Below are 20254 nucleotides of genomic sequence, written 5' to 3' on the forward strand. Positions count from 1 at the left end.
CCCTCATAGCCTGGTTCCTCTCTAGGTTTCTTCCTAGGTTTTTGGCCTTTCTAGGGAGTTTTTCCTAGGGAGTTTTTCCTAGCCACCGTGCTTCTTTCACATGCATTGCTTGCTGTTTGGGGTTTTAGGCTGGGTTTCTGTACAGCACTTTGAGATATCAGCTGATGTACGAAGGGATATATAAATACATTTGATTTGATTTGATGGATCTGTACACAATTCCTGGAAGCTGAAAATGTCCCAGTTCTTTCATGGCCTGAATACTCACCAGACATGTCACCCATTGAGCATGTTTGGGATGCTCTGGATCGACGTGTAAGACAGCGTGTTCCAGTACCAACTATATATCCAGCAACTTCGCACTGCCATTGAAAAATGGAACAACATTCAACAGGCCACAATCAACAGCCTGATCAACTCTATGTGAAGGAGATGTGTCACCCTGCATGAGGCAAATGGTGGTCACACCAGGTACTGACTGGTTTTCTAATCCACGCCCTACTAGTCATTTTTTAAGGTATCTGTGACCAACAGATACATATCTGTATTCCCAGTCATGTGAAATCAATATATTTGGGCCTAATTTATTTATTTCTTTTGACTGATTTCCTTAAATTAACTGTATGTAACTCAGTAAAATCTTAGACATTTCTTCTTACCACAAGCGATACGTGTTAATGTTCAGAATGTGCGGCGGGGCTCTTAACTAAACTCCCCCATACAGAAGAGGCCTTCATCGAATGACTATTAATCTTATATGTAATGTAATGGAACTGAGAGTAAGCATGATCAAGGGCTAAGTACTGTATGACCTGCCCTCCAAAACCAGGTGGTATGGACACCAAGTGGCTCGTGCTGGAATTGCAGATTTGCTCTCATTGGTCGCGGGAGGGCGCTAACAAAGCATAAGGCGGTGAGATAGATAGCTAGCTAGCTAGCTTGAGAAAGGAAAAGGCCGAACGCTGCCTGCTGTGGAAATAATTATTGTGGCTATTCTACAAATACACCTACACATTAATGAATCAAATGTCGGTGTTCTTATCAAGTGATGGCAGAAGAACAGTGTTCAGAAATCGAAGCTGGTGGGTGCTGAGTGTTTATTTCTCTATTAAAATATGAACGCAAACAGTTTAGGGCTTGTATCAGTTAGCCTAGCTAACTAGTTAGCTAATGTTAGCTGGCTAGTTAGCTACCTGGATAGCTTAGCTATTGAATGGCTAATTAATGCGCCTCTGCATTTTCAGAATTGTATTACCTCATTGCTAGATTTCTCCAGTCGGGACCGTGTAAAAAATCGGCACAGGTACAAGTTATATCAAGAACTTTGACAGCTACAATTGCTAACTTGCTAAATAGGGCTGAATGTGTGCTAAATAACGTTACTGGCAACTGTCTCTCCATAGATACTGGTTGAGGAACTAGAAGAGTATGAGGTAAGCTGCGCCGCTCTCGTCTGTATTAGCTCGTTCTCACGTCCCGTTTCCGCGATATTGACTGCTTTCTATTTTTATTGGCATGGTATACTTTTATCGATAGAGGCATTAACAGTATATCAACTACATGATTGTATTTGTGGTTTGATGCAACTATTTAACCGCGTGTCTCACTTCTAGTTGATCCCGAAACGATGGAGTTGGGACGGCAAACAATATAAACGAAACTTCCAAGACTGGGTGAGTGTTATTATAATAAGTTCTTAACCGGCTATCTAATCAGTCCAGTAACCGTTTTCAATAATATAGGCAGGTTTTTATATCAATATTTCCCGGCTTTTAAATCTTTTGATGTAATTGATGGATGATGGTGTGAAAATAACACACTAACTGTGCGTTGTAGTAATAGCCGACATTTGATTACTTAATTTCTGACCAAATATATCAATTTTATTGCCGTTTTGTGTGTGTGCAAAGAGGAGGGGTTAAACGAGGGCAAACAGAACGTGGCTGTACAAAGGCTTGGAGAACGTCAATCTTCACATACAGCCAATGAAATCGCAGTTACTATTTGAGCCAGCCGGGGAGAAGAGAAGGAGGGTGATTCTGATTGGCCTTGGCTGTCGAGGTTGCTGACTTGTTTGACTGTGTGTACTAACTAAATTCATACCTGTTTAAAACTGTATGACTTGTTATAGAGGGCATATTAATGTCATTTTTCACCCCAGGATTTTTTGCATTCTTTGGGGAGAACCCTGATTCCAAAATGCGAAAACAACTGCACTTTTAAAGTCAACATCAAATCAAATTTTATTTGTCACATGCACCGAATACAACAGATGTAGACCTTACCGTGAAATGCTTACTACAAGCCCTTAACCAACAATGCAGTTAAGAAATTGAGTTAAGAAAACATTTACGAAATAAACCAAAGTACATTTTTTAAATAAAAAGTAACATGATACAATAACAGAGGCAATATACAGGGGGTACCAGTACTGAGTCAATGTGTCGGGGTACAAGTTAGTCAAGGTAATTTGTACATTTAGGTAGGTGTAAAGTGACTATGCATAGATAATAAACAGTGAGTAGCAGTAGTGTAAAAACAAAGGGGGGGTTGTCAATGTAAACAGTCCAGGTGGCCATTTGATGAATTGTTCAGCAGATCTATCTCTCTTCAATATCAGATGTACAACTTTTCTGTTTAGACTATCCTTACGTTAGCTACGTTAGCCTTTGATGTGGTGTGACCAAAGCCACATTCCTGGGGTGCGTTCAATACGACACAACGGGGTTCAGTGTTTAATTCAATGGAAACGGTACTGAACGACCAGTTGAACGGTGCAATTATGGTGGCCCAGAGGGAGATTGATTGTATGGTGTGTGTGTGTTGCACGAGTTTTGCGATTTCAAATGGTCACGCCCATATTAATCAGGCCACACCCACCAAACAGAAGCAAATGTACCTCAAAAAGGCTGTTGAAGAATGATGCGCACCGTCTTTGAGAAACGTGGTGTTCAGTACAAACTGTCACGCAATGTAGCAAATGTTGAATTGAACTATACTCAACAAAAATATAAATGCAACGATTTAGAGTTACAGTTCATAAAAGGAAATCAGTCAATTGAAATAAATTAATTTGGCCCTAATCTATAGGTTTCACATGACTGGGCAGGGGTGCAGCCATGGGTGGGCCTGGAAGGGTATAGGCCCACTCACTAGGGATTATTATTACAGACAGAAATACTCCTCAGTTTCATCAGCTGTCCGGGTGACTGGTCTCAGACGATCCCGCAGGTGAAGAAGCCGGACGTGGAGGTCCTGGGCTGGCGTGGTTACATGTGGTCTGTGGTTCTGAGGCCAGTTGGACGTACTGCCAAATTCTCTAAAACAACGTTGGAGGTGGCTTATGGTAGAGAAACTAACATTAAATTATCTGGCAACACCTCTGGTGGACATCCGTTCAGTCAGCATGCCAATTGCACATCTGTGGTGTTGTGACAAAACTGCACATTTTAGTGGCCTTTTATTGTCCCCAGCACAAGGTGCACTTGTGTAATGATCATGCTGTTTAATCAGCTTCTTGATATGCCACACCTGTCAGGTGGATGGATTATCTTGGCAAAGGATAAAATGCACACTAACAGGGATGTAAACAAATGTGTGCACAACATTTTAGAGAAATAAGCTTTTTGTGGTATGAAACATTTCTGGGATCTTTTATTTCAGCTCATGAAACATGGGACCAACGCTTTACATGTTGTTTATATTTTTGTTAAGTATAAATGCACCCCTGCTTCGTGTGTGCACCTATTAGCGTACCGTAAATACCACAGTATATAGACAAACAAAATAAGGATAGAAATTCAAACTATACAGGAATTTCTCATCTAAACCAAGATTCACATGTGGTTATTTGAAAAGCCTTTACTTTTCACTTTGGCTAACAGAGCAAAAATACTGGTATTAAGGTAATAAATGTCATTCTTGCAGGGTCATTCTTGGTGAGGGAGAGCCGTTGTCTTTACACTATACAACTCACGGGGTGGGTATATGGTGTAGATGTCCGGAGGTAGTATGGGAGACATCTCTCGAGATTTGAATTTAGCTCTGTCTCTTTACACTACGAAAGTATTGCTGGAACTAGTATGTGTCATCAAAGTAGTGAAGTGTAAAGCAGGACTGGGGTCCATTCGAAGGTAGGAAGTGATTTTAATTTAAAAATCCAAAATTGAAAACCTTTTGAAATAAATGGCTTTTACTCCTCCATTTATTGAAGTAATTTAAAATAGATGGTGTTTTTTCACATTTTGAATTATTTAAGTTTACTTCCTAAAAATGGACTGCTTTCCATTCGAATTGACCCCATCCATGGTGTAAAGAGGCCTTAATTTGGAGTTGCATATTTTGTGCTCACACTGCACTTTCTGACCTACCGTGTGAATGTTTTACTGACAGAATATAACATCTAATTTATGATGATGAGTCTTCACTGTATTGACATGTAGGTTGTAAATGTAAGATATCTAAGTGGCTAGGGATATGGTCACATATATTGGATGTTGCTTTGATGACGTTTCTCTACTGATTCCACTCACACAGGTCTATATGACTGTTTTCCCTCATGTGTCCACAGGTGATCTTGAACCAGCACATCCCTGCAGACTACCTGCTGAGAGTATGCCAGCAGATAGGTCCTCTCATAGACAAGGAGGCCCCACCTAGTGTCCCTGGGGTCCAAACCCTCCTGGGCTTGGGAAGGCAGTCTTTGCTTCGCACAGCTAAAAGTGAGCCCTCGTCTCTTCACTGTTTCTCTCTCTCTCTCACCATCAAAGACTAACTAATGTCATACTCCCTACATCGGTATTTGGTTACACAGATGCAGAATAAATGTCCCAGGTCATGCAGTCTGTAATTCTTTAGAACCATGCCTTGTTTTTTGTCTGTTAGGTTGTAGCCACACAGAATGGAGCGGAACTGCTGTTGCTGCGCTCCACCGGGGTCGCCCCCCAGAACCACCAGTCAGCTTTGGGAAGCCCCCCAGCATCGGTAAGCTGTTTTCAAAAGGAAAATTGTGACATTCTGGCAATTAAGCCTGAGTCAGATGAACCCGTAGACACCATTTTTATGTCTCTGTGTGCAGTATGAAGGAAGTTAGAGGTAGTTTCACAAGCCAATGTTAACTACCGTTAGCACAATGACTAGAAGTCTACAGGTACGCTAGCAAAGGTACCCTCTAACTTCCTTCATACTTCACACCGAGATGAAATTAGTGTCCACGAGTTCATCTGACTCTGGGTAAGTAGATTAATTGAATCTCACAGTATCCCTTTAATAAACATATATCCCTGAAACACGTGAACTATTGGTAGCAATACATATTTAAGTGTTTGTAAATAATTTTAGCTCCGCTCAACTGACCTCTACTCTCTCGCCGTCTAGTGTCCATCATGGGTGCTCGCCAGGCTACTGGCACTGCCCGCTTCGGCCATGCTCTGCCATCCTACACCTATCAGCATGTGAAGATGCACAGGCGCATCCTGGGCCACCTGTCCTCTGTGTACTGTGTGGCTTTCGACCGCAGTGGCAGACGGATATTTACAGTAAGAGTCTGACAAAAGAGGAGAGAAGGAATACCAAAGAGAGTTGTTGTCAGTTCCCTCTGAAGTGTGTCAGTCTCTATGCTGCCAATGTCTCATCGTGACCCCTCTCCTTCCAGGGTTCTGATGACTGTCTGGTAAAGATATGGTCTACAGATGATGGCCGGCTGCTGTCCACCCTGCGTGGCCACGCGGCCGAGATCTCCGACATGGCAGTGAACTACGACAACACGCTAATCGCCTCAGCCAGCTGTGACAAGGTCATCAGAGTGTGGTGCCTGCGCACCTGTGCCCCCATCACTGTGCTGCAGGGCCATGCAGCCTCCATCACCTCCATACAGGTCAGGACAGCCCTCAGGACTAAGCAATAAGAACCTAGTTACACCTTTCAATAGCCAGGAATTTACCAAATGCCATGTAAAATATCTTGCATGAAACCTGTTGGTTTTTGACAATGTCATTTTGTGACCCTTTCTGCTTGAGAAATGTGTGTGACACCCCCTGTCCTCCTCAGTTTTGTCCGGCGGTTAAAGGACCAATGCGGTACCTGGCCTCCACCGGAGCAGACGGCATGGTGTGTTTCTGGCAATGGCACTCGCTCAGCATGAAGTTCGTGTAAGTGTTGGACAGCAGAGTTTGTCTGAGGCAAAATGACGGGATGAGAATGCGATGGTTTCTTTATTTTCAACAGATCAGTTGTTTTGTGGTCTAGGTGAACCTAACCTGTATTGCGTTCTGATTCCTCCTCAGTGACCGGCCAGTCAAGTTCATTGAGCGGTCAAGGCCTGGGGTCCAGATCTCCACCTCCTCCTTCAGCTGTGGTAGGTGGCCACTAATAAACAACATGCTTTGCATTACATTTATTCCACTTCACCTTTTCACTGAATTATGGAGTTAATTAATCAATTCAAATGACTGTTTGAGCAAGGCAAGTTTTCAAAGCCACAGAACTAGATCTGTTTGTTAATTTAATGTACTTACGTGTTGTTCCGTTGCTCTTTGAATCAGGTGGGATGTTCCTGGCCACAGGCAGCACGGATCATGTAATCAGGGTGTATTACCTTGGCTCTGAAACACCCATGAAGCTCTCTGAGTTGGACTCTCACATGGTAAGACACAGAGAAGAGAAGAACAGAGATGGAGAGCGACAGACATAAGAGCGAGAGAGGGCGCGAGAGAGGGAGGAGACGGAAGAATCAATGGAGCTAGATCACAGAGCACTTGCACTGTTCATAGTTTGTTTCTCACTACTCCTTTTGTTAACTCCTACCTCTTCTTCCAGGACAAAGTTGTGGTGGTCCAGTTTTGTAACAACAGTTACAGGTTAGTGTGTGCAATTGTCTCTTTACTTAGATCAAACTATTTTGATTTGTTGCTGTGTGGCCTCTAACTGCTGTGTCTGGCCCCAGCCTAAGGTTTGTGAGTGGTAGTCGTGACGGCACAGCCAGGATATGGCATTACCAGCAGCAGGAGTGGAAGAGCATTACTCTGGACATAGCCACTAGACTGCCAGGGTAAGACAATGCTGTCCAGCTGCAATGTTGTCCAGAATTGACGTCTGTGCAGCAGCAAATGGGTTTATGTTTCTGTCTCATTAGTAAGTGGTTAGCATGTATTTAACGTGTGCGATTCTCACAGGACTGCTGTTGTGAATGGCGAGGACAAGACCAAGCTGGTGCCGACAATGGTGGCCTGGGACCGTGGTGACCGCACTGTTGTCACAGCGGTCTCTAACTACCTACTCAAAGTGTGGAGCTCCACCACCGGCCAGCTGCTGCATGTGCTGTCTGTGAGTAGATGTCTATCTCCTGTTTTTACTATTTTATACATTGTAGAATAATAGTGAAGACATCAAAACTATGAAATAACACATATGGAATCATGAAGTAACCAAAAAATATATTTTATATTTGAGGTTCTTCAAAGTAGCCACACTTTGCCTTGATGACAGCTTTGCACACTCTTGGCATTCTCTCAACCAGCTTCACCTGGAATGCTTTTCCAACAGAGTTCCAACATACGCTGAGCAATTGTTGGCTGCTTTTCCTTCACTCTGTGGTCCGACTCATCCCAAACCATCTCAATTTGGTTGAGGTTGGGGGATTGTGGAGGCCAGGTCATCTGATGCAGATCACTCTCCATCTCGGTAAAATAGCCCTTACACAGCCTGGAGGTGTGTTGGGTCATTGTCCTGTTGAAAAACAAATGATAGTCCCACTAAGCCCAAACCAGCTGGGATAGCGTATTGCTGCATAATGCTGTGGTAGCCATGCTGGTTAAGTGTGCCTTGAATTCTAAGTAAATCACAGACGGTCATCAGCAAAGCACCCCCACACCATAACACCTCCTCCTCTATGCTTTACGGTGGGAAATACACATGCGGAGATCATCCGTTCACACACCGCATCTCACAAAGACACGGCGGTTGGAACCAAAAATCTCAAATTTTGACTCCAGATTTCCAACGGTCTGATATCCATTGCTGGTGTTTCTTGGCCCAAGCATGGCTCTTCTTATTATTGGTGTCCTTTAGTAGTGGTTTGCAGCAATTCGACCATGAAGGCCTGATTTACACAGAACTCTTGTTAACGGATATGCACAAAAACACAAAGAGAGCTCAACATTACATGTAAACTACTCAATCAGTATGAGGAGTGAAGTCTCTGATGGGCATTGACTAGAGCAGGGAAGTCAGGTATAGTTTCTGACGTCGCTATACGCAGGATTGCTGAGAGGTTGAGAGTCAGTAAGAGATGATCTGTGCCTTGACTTGTTATATTTCATCACTGAAAATGTCTGTTCACATACCAATGTTGACCCAAACAGTGCAAACATCTTCTGAGCATGACTCCTAATCTTTGGAGCATTTTGTTCATCGAGAGATGCATAGAACCTTGTCAGTGACATTGTTTTCAATAGTTCTCCAATCACATCAGACTGAAGATCTATAAGCTCAAGTTGCAAGTCAATGGGAGCGTTATCCACATTGAAGGTGAAAGGAGAGGAAACCAACAGCATGTCATTTTCCAACACTTTGAAAACTCACCGTTCAAAGCACGCAGCAGTGATGTATACATCTCCCGCTGGTCATCTGATAGGGAACATACTAGTAGTGTCGGAAGGTGGGTGAGGTTGTTGGCTTCTACTTGGCGGGTCAGGAGGAGTAATTTTCCCTTGAAGGCTTTGACAAGGCTGTACATCTGATGTGCAAAAAGGACCTTCCCTTGTAGTTTGGAATTCAGTTCATTTATGAAGGCCATGATGTCCACGGTGAAGGCAAAATCAGCCAACCATTCTTTATCTTGCAGTTGAGGGAAATCCACATTTTCCTTTCATTTGAAAAAACTCAGCAATCTCCGACTTCAGGTCCTACACCCTTTTAAGCTCCTTCCCCAAACTCATCCATCTCACGTTTGTGTGGTAGGGGAGATCTGCATGACCCCACTCTCTCTTCCAGCAGTGAGACAAACTGCCTGTGGCTTAAACATTTTGCTCTATTGAAGTTTACCACTTTAGTGACAGTATCCACAACATGGCTCATTTTCAGTGCACCTCCTGATGAATAATGCAATGCAGGAAAATAATTTTCTGATCTGGGTTCAGCTCAGCTACTTGATCTTGTATCCTTTTCAAAAGGCCAATGTTTTTTCCTGTCAAGTTTGGGTTAGGGTTAACTCCCAGCTTTGCCACAGACTTATTATTTTCCTCCAATAAATCTTTCCCTGTGGTTGTGCTCTTCATTGACTGCGCTGAAGCAAGCGCCTCTGTAATTTCAACGTCTGGGGTTATGCCTCGTAAGAATATCAACGTGCATCACTGCTCTCATCCAGGGCCAAGGAGAAATAGGTGAATACTTTGTCTTTCAATTGTTGTTCCAGATTCTCTGCGATGTCCTCAACACGCTGTGTCACTGTTCGTCTTGACAGGGAAACATTTTCAAACATCACTTTCTTGTCGGGGCAAAGTGCTGCTGCAGAGTCAATTAAACATTCTTTAATGAATTCACCCACAGCAAATGGCTTGCTATATTTAGCAATTTTGTGGGACAGTACATAGCTAGCTCTCGCAATTCTGTCGTTTGCTGAATGCAGTTTTGTGTGAAGTCCTTGCTGCTTTTGCAACTGAGAAAGCAACTCTTTCGATGCACTTGCCCTCTGCTCAGAAGACATTCTTACATTTCTCTGCATGAAAGACAGCGATGCTTTCTTTGCACACTAAGCACACAGCTTTCCCTGATACCTCAATAAATAAATATTTCAATGTCCAGCCTACATTCATTGTCTGCTTTCCTTTTCTTTGAAAAACTAACTTTTGCGCAATTTCTAGCTAGCTACTATTTGTAACTGTGACGTGTGTGTCAGTCACTGTCTGTCCTCGTGCAGTTGTTATTTATACGTGTCTTCAAAATAAATGTCCCACAAGCGGTGGGAGTTAAATCATTCCACAAAGGCGAGTATTCATTGTGCTTTTAATTTGAATAACAAATATGTTTTTCTAAACTTTACTATCGCAAATTCTTTGATCTGAGCATGATTCCGCATGCCGTATTAAATCAGGTCACGGGCCGCATACCCAGGCCTTTGCCCAGGCCTGCTTTAAGACATGATAGTCAGTAAATCCAGAACATTTCAAGAACTTTGAAAGTTTCTTCAAGTGCAGTCGCAAAAACCATCAAGCGTTATGATGTAACTGTCTCTCATGAGGACCGCCACAGGAAAGGAAGACCCAGAGTTACCTCTGCTGCAGATGATAAGTTCATTAGAGTTACAAGCCTCAGAAATTGCAGCCCAAATAAATGCTTCACAGAGTTCAAGTAACAGACGCATCTCAATATCAACTGTACAGAGGAGACTGAATCAGGCCTTCATGTTCGAATTGCTGCAAAGAAACCACAACTAAAGGACACCAATAAGAAGAAGAGACTTGCTTGGGCCAAGAAACACGAGCAATGGACATTAGACCGGTGGAAATCTGTGCTTTGGTCTGAGTCCAAATTTGAGATTTTTGGTTCCAACCGCTGTGTCTTTGTGACACGCTGGGTAGGTGAACAGATGATCTCTGCATGTGTGGTTCCCACGGTGAAGCATGGAGGAGGAGGTGTGAGGGTGCTTTGCTGGTGGCACTCAGTGATTTATTTAGAATTCAAGACACACTTAGCCAGCATGGCTACCGCAGCATTCTGTAGCAATATGCCATCCCATCTGGTTTGCACTTAGTGGGACTATCATTTGTTTTTCAACAGGACAATGACCCAACATACCTCCAGGCTGTGTAAGGACTATTTGACCAAGGAGAGTGATGGAGTGCTACATCAGATGACCTGGCCTCCACAATCACCTGACCTTAACCCAATTTGAGATGGTTTGGAATTTGTTGGACCGCAGAGTGAAGGAAAAGCAGCCAACAAGTGCTCAGCATATGTGGGAACTCCTTCAAGACTGTTGGAAAAGCATTCCAGGTGAAGCTGGTTGAGAGAATTCCAAGAGTGTGCAAAGCTGTCGTCGAGGCAAAGGGTGGCTACTTTGAAGAATCTAAAATGTATTTTTTTTGTTTAACACTTTTTGGTTACTACATATGTGTTATTTCATAGTTTTGATGTCTTCGCTGTTATTCTACAATGTAGAAAAAAGTTACAAAATTAAGAAAAATCCTTGAATGAGTAGGTGTGTCCAAACTTTTGACTGGTACTGTACATACAAGAAAAAAATTCAAACACTAGATACAGGAATCTGCCAAAATAAAGGAAACACCAACATAGTATCTTAATAGGGCATTGGGCCACCATGAGCTGCCAGAACACCTTCAATGTGCCTTGGCATAGATTCTACAAGTGTCTGGAACTCTCTTAAAGGAATGCTACACTCTTCTTCCACAAGAAATTCCATAATTTGGTGTTTTGATGATGGTGGTGGAAAACATTGTCTCAGGCGCCACTCCAGAATCTCTTTCAAAGTCACTGAGATCACTTCTAGCCATTGTTGCCAAAATAATGGGCAACTGGGAAATTTATCACATGACCATAAGCATGATGGGATGTTCATTGCTTAATTAACTCTGGAACCACACCTGTTTGGAAGCACCTGCTTTCAATATACTTTGTATCCCTCATTTACTCAAGTATTTCTTTTGTTTTGGCAGTTACCTGTATGTTTCTGGTCTCTTCAGTGAGTGAGACCTGTTATGACTGAATGTGCTGTTCCTCCTCCAGGGTCATGATGATGAGGTGTTTGTCCTGGAGGCCCACCCCTTTGACCACCGCATCATGCTCTCTGCCGGCCACGACGGCAACATCTACATGTGGGACCTCTCCAAGGGATCCAAGATCCGCAACTTCTTCAACATGGTGGAGATTAATTACATGGTGACTGTGTTGGTGGCTGTGTTTTACCCTGGCAGACATTCATACAAGCCTTTCTCTCTCTGTCTCAGATTGAGGGCCAAGGTCACGGAGCTGTATTTGACTGTAAGTTCTCAGCTGATGGACAACATTTTGCCTGCACTGACTCCCATGGCCACCTGCTCATCTTTGGCTTCGGCTGCAGCAGACCCTATGAGAAGGTGAGTCTCTGGCCTCTCCACGTGGCTCATTTGGATTAAGATGTGTAAGTTACATGTTATCGTATCGCTTGTAAAGAGAAAATGTTACACAGAATAACAAATCTCCTCTTCCTCCATATCCTTCCTCTAGATTCCTGACCAAATGTTCTTCCACACTGACTTCAGGCCGCTAATCCGAGACGCCAATAACTTTGTCCTGGATGAGCAGACCCAGCAGGCGCCCCACCTTATGCCCCCTCCCTTCCTTGTGGATGTGGACGGTAACCCCCACCCCACCCACTACCAGCGCCTGGTGCCCGGCAGGGAGAGCTGCAAGGATGAGCATCTGGTGCCTCAGCTTGGCTACATGGCGAATGGTAAACCTCCTTACCAATGCTTCTTAGTGGTTTCAACAATAATTATTTACCAGGCTCTGAAATCAAAATGTGAGTAACGTTGGGATTTCTAACATTCTTCTCTGTTGCTTAGGTGATGGTGAGGTGGTGGAGCAGGTGATCGGCCAGCAAACGGCGGAGGAGGGTCACGGAGAAAGCCCTTTGGATGTCCTGATCAGACATTTGCAGAACCAACCGGATGAGAGGCGGGACCAAGATGGAGTGCCTGAAGGAGAGGGTGGTACGTGTCAGTCTCATGTAACCATATTTATACTGAACAAAAATATAAACGCAACATGTAAAGTGTTGGTCCCATGTTTCATGAGCTGAAATAAAATATCACAGAAATTGTCCATACGGACAAAAAGCTTATTTCTCTCAAATTTTGGGCACAAATATGTTTACCTCCTTGTTCGTGCTGGGGACAATAAAACACCACTCCAAAATGTGCAGTTTTGTCACACAACACAATGCCACAGATGTCTCAAGTTTTGAGGGAGCGTGCAATTGGCATGCTGACTGCAGGACTGCTGTTTCCAGGATTGCTGTTGCCAGAGAATTGAATGTTCATTGGGCTACCACAAGCCGCCTTCAACGTTGTTTTAGAGAATTTGGCAGTATGTCCAACTGGCCTCACAAATGCAGACCACGTGTAACCACGCCAAGCCAGGACCTCCACATCCGGCTTCTTTACCTGCAGGATAGTCAATTGATTTATTTCCTTATATGAAGTAAAATCTTTGAAATTGTTGCATTTCATTTATTTTTTTTCAGTGTACATACGGGGGATGCCCCTTGAATCTTCTTATTGGATTGAATCTGCATATTGGATTTCAGATGTTGTAGTCATGAATTAAAGTTGAATGTTTTCCCTCATTTGCAGCTGTTGAGGGAGCAGAGGTAGTGGGATCGCCCCCTAACGTGGGCCTGAGGAGGAGTGGTCAGGTGGAGGGGGTGCGTCAAATGCACCACAACGCCCCTCGCAGTCAGATGGCCACGGAGAGGGACCTGCTGGCCTGGAGCAGGAGGGTGGTTGTCAACGAAGTCCAGCAAGGGGTCCTCCGGTGAGACTGACTGACTGGCTAACTAACCAGAGAGCCTACCTGAGATGGCCTTGAACCTTCTGTTCTAACCATTCCTGTCCATCCTCTTAAATTTGTGCCTAGGACTGTTTGTAAGATTGCCTAGGTAGATATCCCCCAGTGGATGACTGAAGCTGTGTGTTTGTGTTGTGTAGGGTGATGGAGGAGACCAGGCGGGCCAAAGGTGAGGTGGAATGTTCCCTCTACAACACAGAGAGGAGGAAGAAACCTGTACTCAGTGCTCCTAAGGTGAGTCTCTACACTACTGTCCCACAGCTCTCTATCTCTTTCAGAACAAATGTCCCCCTTCCCTTTGTTGATTTATACCAGGTATTCCCAAACTGGGGTACGCGCAATGCCGTCAGTACGCCAAATAAAAATGTGATTCACATTATTATTATTTTTAAATAATAATACTAATATTCCTTTTTTAAATAAATAAATATATTCACATTTTCAATCAGCATTTATATTTTCCAATGGGGCTATACATTTAGGTGAGTTTTGATCTCGCCTGAGTAGCCTTGTTTCAATGCCAAAAATAAAATAAAATTAAACCATCTAGTGTTCAGCGAAATAACAACACAATGTCAAATAGAGGTAGCCTAGTCAAATAATTAACATCCAATCACATTAACCGTTACTCTCTCGCGGGAATTCCACTAACGGTCCATATGGAGCCAAACGTAGCTGCTGCTCATTCCGCAGTACTACACCTGCACATGTTGACGACACAAGTTGTTCTGCTGCCACAAGCACATCCAATGCTAGCATCAGTAATTCCACATTTGTTGTTAGCCCAGCTATCAAGGACACTGACAGTTGTGAATCTGATGCAGCCGAAGAGCTTCTGCCCCCTTATCCGGGAAAGCACCGAACAACAGACGGGGACGTTGGACCATCGAAGAGGTGCAAATATGATGAAAACTACATTCATTTGGGGTTCACTTATATTGGGAGTAGTGCCTTTCCTCAGCCACAGTGTGTTATATGTGGAAAAAGTACTATCTCACAACTCGATGAAACCGTCACTCTTGCGCAGACATTTAGAAACTAAACATTCCAATTTGAAAAATAAGCCACGGAAGTTTTTGAGCGAGAATTAAGATGACTTTCGAGTAGTAATTCATGTATAAAAGCAACAGATACCATTAATAAGAAGGGGCTAGAAGCGTCTTATATGATGAGCTACCAAGTAGCTAGGACAGGCAAGCCCCATACTATTGGACTTAATTCTTCCTGCTGCCTTTTCTTGGGGAAAAGGCCAAAAAGACTATACAGACAATTCCTTCATCAAACAACAGTTTTACTTTCCTGAAATGGATGACACAAACAACTGGATAAGTTATCCCTTTCATGCCCTGCCTCCAGTCCACTTACCGATATCTGAACAAGAGAGCCGAAATTGCAACAAGCGGTTCTGTGAAAATTTTATCAAGCCAGTGCCCGGATTTCTGGATTGGGCTGCGCTCAGAGTATCCTGCCTTGGCAAATCGCGCTGTTTGCAACCCTTTGCAACCATGTACCTATGTGAGAGTGGATTCTCGGCCCTCACTAGCATGAAAACTAAATACAGGCACAGACTGTGTGTGGAAAATGATTTAAGACTGAGACTCTCCAATACAACCCAACATTGCAGAGTTATGTGCATCCTTTCAAGCACACCCTTTTCATTAAACTGTGGTGAGTTATTCACAATTTTCAATGAACAAAGTTTTATATGCAAGATGGCTAAATAAAGAGCCATCCTGGTCCTATAAGAGCTCTTTGTCACTTCCCACGAGCCAGGTTGTGACAAAAACTCACTCATGTTTAGTAAATGTATCGTATAGTGTGTGTGTGTGTGTGTGTGTGTGTGTGTGTGTGTGTGTGTGTGTGTGGCAGGCTTACAATGATGGCAAAAAACAACATTTGAAAGTGTGCTGACCCTGGTGCTAGAGGGGGTACGCAGCTGGAGGTTGAATGTTTGAAGGGGTACGGGACTATAAAAAGATTGTCAACCACTGGTTTATACCAATAGCGTTACTTTATTTTCTATCATTTAACGACTTCTCACCCCTTCCCACCCTGTAGACTGAGGAGCAGGCTCCATGCAAGCGCTCCCTGCGGCGAACCCAGAGGAAGAAGAAGAAGCAGACCAGACCTGCACCAGCGTACCAGACCCGCTCAGCACGAGATCGCCGCCCTGTGGATAGGGAGAGGAACTCTGACAGCCAGATGGACTCCGACAGCGATGGAGAGGTGGGGGGGTTGTAGTCTGTTGTTCTTGGAAGTAGCAGAGGCCTTGGTGTTGTCATGTTAGAGGAGGTCTGATCATGTTTCCATGTGTCTACAGGCAGAGGAGCAGGCAGAGGCCAGTGATGCTTCCTCTGATGGGGAAGCACAGTGGCAGAGTGACAGCAGTTCCAGGTAAATGTCTACCATCTCCTAAACAGTTCAAGTTCAACCATAAACACTTTCCCAGGCGTTTCTTTAGATAACAGCAAATACTAGCCAGTTATGCTAACGTTAGCTAGCTATTTAACCAAATGAGAATGTGTAGAATTCCATGGCTGAATGCCTCTACTCTAGATTCAACACAATTTTTTAAGTCATTCCAATTAGCTACTGTTTTTGTTGTAGTTCTCAGGTCAAAAGATTAAAGCAAATGATCCCAATTCTAATACAGTAGCAGCTTGTGACTAGTTCATGTTGAACATGTATTAGAAGTAGGTTAGATCTGATAGCTGTAAGATTCTTTTTACGTGAACTTTAATATCCGACCTGACTGAGATGTTATTGTCTCAGTTTATTTTGTGTTTTCTTCCCCTCTAATCAAAATGTGTTATACCTACAACCAAATGGAATGGGTTTTAAATTGAAACATCTTTAATTAGGGTCAAATTTGAATAATTTCTAAATTTGAGATTAATCGTAGTTAACTACAGAACCATGAGATTTAACCAACAACAAAAAAATCATTTTGACAGCACTACAAGATAGACATTTCCATACACCTCTTCTCCCCCTCAGTGTCTCCTCCAGTGACTACTCTGATTGGACAGCTGATGCGGGGATCAACCTCCAGCCCCCCAAGCGTACCAGCAGAAGGCAGGTGCGGCCGCCCGGTGGCTCCAGCAGCTCGGAGGAGGCGGAGGGCCAGGGAGAGAAGGCCAGGAGGAAGCAGGCAGAGGAGAAGAAGAAGCCCAAGCAGACCAAACAGAAGGTGAGCTCACAGAATGTAAAGTAGAGACACTGGGCAGGGAATGGTGCAGCCAACGGGCTGCTTGAAAATGGTGTATCTCAGTTACTGGCTATACAGACTATAGTGCCTGTAGTTAGTTTATGTGCTGAGGCCTAATGACAGAGGGAATGTTTCATTACCTTAGCATGTGTGAAAATGCGGACTGTTTAACCCAGTCTCTTTGTGCTCAGAAACCCAGTTCGTCTCTGTCTCTGGCTGGCTGTGACGCGGAGGAATGGCTTCCCCCTTCCTGGATCATGGAGACCATCCCCCGCCGCTCGCCTTTTGTGCCACAGATGGGTGATGAGGTGAGGAACTCTACTGCCTGATGGGCCATATGAGGTTCAGCAGAGTACCCAACAAAATATCTTCACATTTTGACATTTGCGCTTAATCTCTACCGCATTTTATACGATAGTGCAAGGTTTGTGTCCTAGTTGATAGACATTGTAGCCTGTATGATGACCCTTATCTTCCTATTGCTCACCAGCTGATGTACTTCAGGCAGGGCCACCAGGCCTATGTCAGGGCGGTGCGCAGGGCCAAGGCCTACAGCATCAACCCTCAGAAACAGTCCTGGAACAAGCTCAACCTCAGGGTAAGACCAACCCTCAACACTTACTCACACTGCTTCCTTTGTCTACTATATGTATTTTGTATGTCCATCATGGATTCCATATCTTTAATGTGGCCTCGTGTTTTTTTCCTCTTATCACCCCCTCTCTCTTTGTCTGTTTTCTCGTCGTTCAGGACCAGGAGTCTGTGAAGGTAGTTGGTATCAAGTATGAAGTGGGCCCCCCCACCCTCTGTTGCCTAAAACTGGCCTTCCTGCACCCCATCTCAGGCAAAATGACCAATGAGTCGTTCTCCCTAAAGTGAGTCATCCATCTTATTCTCTTGTGTGAAAAGAATATGGCAATGAATGACATGTCCTTGTTCTCTCAGGTACCATGACATGCCGGATGTCATCGATTTCCTGGTGCTTCAGCAGTTCTATGACGAAGCTAAAGAGCACAACTGGCAGACAGGTTAGTGTTGCTTCCCTCTGCCAGCCTCTCTCCAGCATGCAATACACAAGCCTGTTAGAGGATGTGCCCAGTTCACTCCCCTACCTGTTTATCTCCTACACTCCTCTATGTTTGTGTGCCATGTGAGCAATGTGGTGCACTCTTCCACATGTTTGTGTTCTGTGGGATGTATATTTTCAGTTCATGCTCCCATACATCCGTGTGGTGATTCACGGACCAGCATGTACTGAAACAAGCATGATTTGTCCCTGCAAGGTATGCGCTTCCGGAGCATCATCGATGACGCCTGGTGGTTTGGCTCAGTGGAGGACCAACAGCCACTCCAGCCAGAGTACCCAGACAGCCTGTTCCAGTGCTACACTGTCAAGTGAGTCAATGTGTACCCTGCATCTCACTGGGTTAAATAGATAGAGGTGATACTGTAGACCTCAGCTTACACAGTCTGGAGGGGTACGTCAGTGTTTGCCTCAATAGCTCATACTGTAGCTTACACCCAATAGGAGGAAAATATAAATGTCTTATGATACTGAATGTTAAGTTGCGATTTCTCTTGACTAGGTGGGATAATAGCGAGAGGGAGAAGATGAGCCCTTGGGACATGGAGCCCATTCCTGATGAAGGTTAGTATCACTGCTTCTATCAGTGGCTCCTCACCCGTCTCAGATCATCTACTGGAATAATGCAGTTTGAGTTTGCAGCCAGAATTTTACACATTCAAATATCCCTCTAGCTAGCACACTCAATCACTTAACGTAACACATGCAGTCTTTGTATTTAGTATGATACTTAAGATCAGGTTATTGATAGTGAGACTGAGCAGCCAGCCAATGACGCAATATGGTCTCTCTGACTGGCATGTTGTGTTCCTCCCCCAGCGGAGTTGCCAGAGGATGTTGGTGACGGGGTGGTGGTGACGGAGGAGGAGGTGAAGGCTCGCCTCTACAGCCCCCAGGAGGGGGAGTGGGGGGCTCACACACGGGACGAGGACTGCCAGAGGGTCATCTTTGGCATCGACGAGCTGCTCACACTGGGTATGTCACCAGTACCACAAAGGAAGTCCTGTTTGTCATATTGGATGAATTGAGCCAAGGATGACTGTGATTTTAAGTCTAAGTCGATTGTAGTCGGAAGTGGTCTTGGATGGATGGATGGATATATATATATATATATATATATATATATATATATATATATATATATATATGTGTGTGTGTGTGTGTGTGTGTGTGTGTGTGTGTGTGTATTTATTTATTAATTTTTTACCGTTATTTTACCAGTTAAGTTGACTGAGAACACATTCTCATATACAGCAACGACCTGGGGAATAGTTTCAGGGGAGAGGAGGGGGATGAATGAGCCAATTGTAAGCTGGGGTTGATTAGGTTGCCGTGATGGTATGAGGGCCAGATTGGGAATTTAGCCAGGACACCGGGGTTAACACCCCTACTCTTACGATAAGTGCAATGGGATCTTTAATGACCTCAGAGAGTCAGGACACCCGTTTAATGTCCCATCCGAAAGACGGCACCCTACACAGGGCAGTGTCCCCAATCACAGCCCTGGGGCATTGGGATATTTTTTAGACCAGAGGAAAGAGTGCCTCCTACTGGCCCTCCAACACCACTTCCAGCAGCATCTGGTCTCCCATCCAGGGACTGACCAGGACCAACCCTGCTTAGCTTCAGAAGCAAGCCAGCAGTGCTGGCTATAATATGATATGGCGTGGTATTGATTCATGCATGTGACGTGTTGTGTTTGGGTAGACTTGGCCAAGGCGTTTGCGTCACCAGTGGACCTGCGGGACTACCCTCTCTACTGCACTGTGGTGGCCTACCCCACTGACCTCAGCACCATCCGCAGACGGCTGGAGAACCGCTTCTACAGGTCAGCACTGGCCTCTCAGCCTGCACCCTGACACACTGCAGTGCTTCAGCACCCACTCAGACCTACCACTCACACTGGAATAATCCTTCAAGCCTATTGTAGTTGTTGCTAATCCTCCAGTCAGCCCCATTGTATCTCAGCTGTAATTTGGACTTGGGTATGTTCCAGTTTGAGGAGATCAGTGACTCTCACTCAGCTTATCCCCTCGGGATGTTCATTTCTCCTAGGAGGATCTCGGCTCTGATGTGGGAGGTGCGCTACATCGAGCACAACGCCCGCACTTTCAACGAGCCCCAGAGCCCCATCGTGGCAGCAGCCAAGGTGGTGACTGACGTGCTCCTCCGCTACATTGGGTATGAATGGTGTAGATTTCCCCTTTGTGAAATGGTGACTCATTAAGAACCTAGTTTTGACTGTAAATAAGACCAGCTGTTTTGTTGTGTGTTTTTGTCAGGGACCAGAGCTGCACAGACATCTTAGATCTGTACCACAAGGTGAAGACGGAGCTGAGCAGTGGAGAGGATGAGGTGAAACATAAAGATGTGTGTGTACACATGAGTTCATAGTGATA

The 20254-nt window shown here is 44.4% G+C and overlaps 1 protein-coding gene across 2 annotated transcripts in view; it reads left to right on the forward strand.

Moving 5' to 3' along the window:
* The first annotated feature begins 864 nt into the window (after nucleotides 1-864).
* LOC106603328 (bromodomain and WD repeat-containing protein 3) overlaps nucleotides 865-20254 on the forward strand; it is a 34143-nt gene continuing 14753 nt past the window's right edge. The window contains exons 1-33 of one of the 2 annotated variants that reach the window (XM_014196868.3): nucleotides 865-1082; nucleotides 1245-1303; nucleotides 1404-1433; nucleotides 1614-1673; nucleotides 4571-4721; nucleotides 4885-4983; nucleotides 5377-5537; nucleotides 5654-5875; nucleotides 6049-6149; nucleotides 6285-6355; nucleotides 6543-6643; nucleotides 6817-6857; nucleotides 6944-7048; nucleotides 7173-7323; nucleotides 11743-11877; nucleotides 11964-12092; nucleotides 12223-12448; nucleotides 12561-12707; nucleotides 13350-13530; nucleotides 13704-13797; nucleotides 15622-15789; nucleotides 15884-15957; nucleotides 16561-16753; nucleotides 16963-17079; nucleotides 17262-17369; nucleotides 17522-17646; nucleotides 17717-17799; nucleotides 18055-18166; nucleotides 18358-18419; nucleotides 18675-18830; nucleotides 19563-19683; nucleotides 19911-20036; nucleotides 20138-20225. In XM_014196868.3, coding sequence (XP_014052343.3) covers nucleotides 1049-1082; nucleotides 1245-1303; nucleotides 1404-1433; nucleotides 1614-1673; nucleotides 4571-4721; nucleotides 4885-4983; nucleotides 5377-5537; nucleotides 5654-5875; nucleotides 6049-6149; nucleotides 6285-6355; nucleotides 6543-6643; nucleotides 6817-6857; nucleotides 6944-7048; nucleotides 7173-7323; nucleotides 11743-11877; nucleotides 11964-12092; nucleotides 12223-12448; nucleotides 12561-12707; nucleotides 13350-13530; nucleotides 13704-13797; nucleotides 15622-15789; nucleotides 15884-15957; nucleotides 16561-16753; nucleotides 16963-17079; nucleotides 17262-17369; nucleotides 17522-17646; nucleotides 17717-17799; nucleotides 18055-18166; nucleotides 18358-18419; nucleotides 18675-18830; nucleotides 19563-19683; nucleotides 19911-20036; nucleotides 20138-20225 — 3831 coding nt within the window. In that variant the 5' untranslated portion in view covers nucleotides 865-1048. The remainder of the gene's footprint in view (nucleotides 1083-1244; nucleotides 1304-1403; nucleotides 1434-1613; nucleotides 1674-4570; nucleotides 4722-4884; nucleotides 4984-5376; nucleotides 5538-5653; nucleotides 5876-6048; nucleotides 6150-6284; nucleotides 6356-6542; nucleotides 6644-6816; nucleotides 6858-6943; nucleotides 7049-7172; nucleotides 7324-11742; nucleotides 11878-11963; nucleotides 12093-12222; nucleotides 12449-12560; nucleotides 12708-13349; nucleotides 13531-13703; nucleotides 13798-15621; nucleotides 15790-15883; nucleotides 15958-16560; nucleotides 16754-16962; nucleotides 17080-17261; nucleotides 17370-17521; nucleotides 17647-17716; nucleotides 17800-18054; nucleotides 18167-18357; nucleotides 18420-18674; nucleotides 18831-19562; nucleotides 19684-19910; nucleotides 20037-20137; nucleotides 20226-20254) is intronic. The other variant, XM_014196869.3, reaches the window with a different exon arrangement.

The sequence above is a fragment of the Salmo salar genome, chromosome 04 (assembly GCF_965601325.2).
Source record: "Salmo salar chromosome 04, fSalSal1, whole genome shotgun sequence".
NCBI classification, from domain to species: Eukaryota; Metazoa; Chordata; class Actinopteri; order Salmoniformes; family Salmonidae; genus Salmo; species Salmo salar.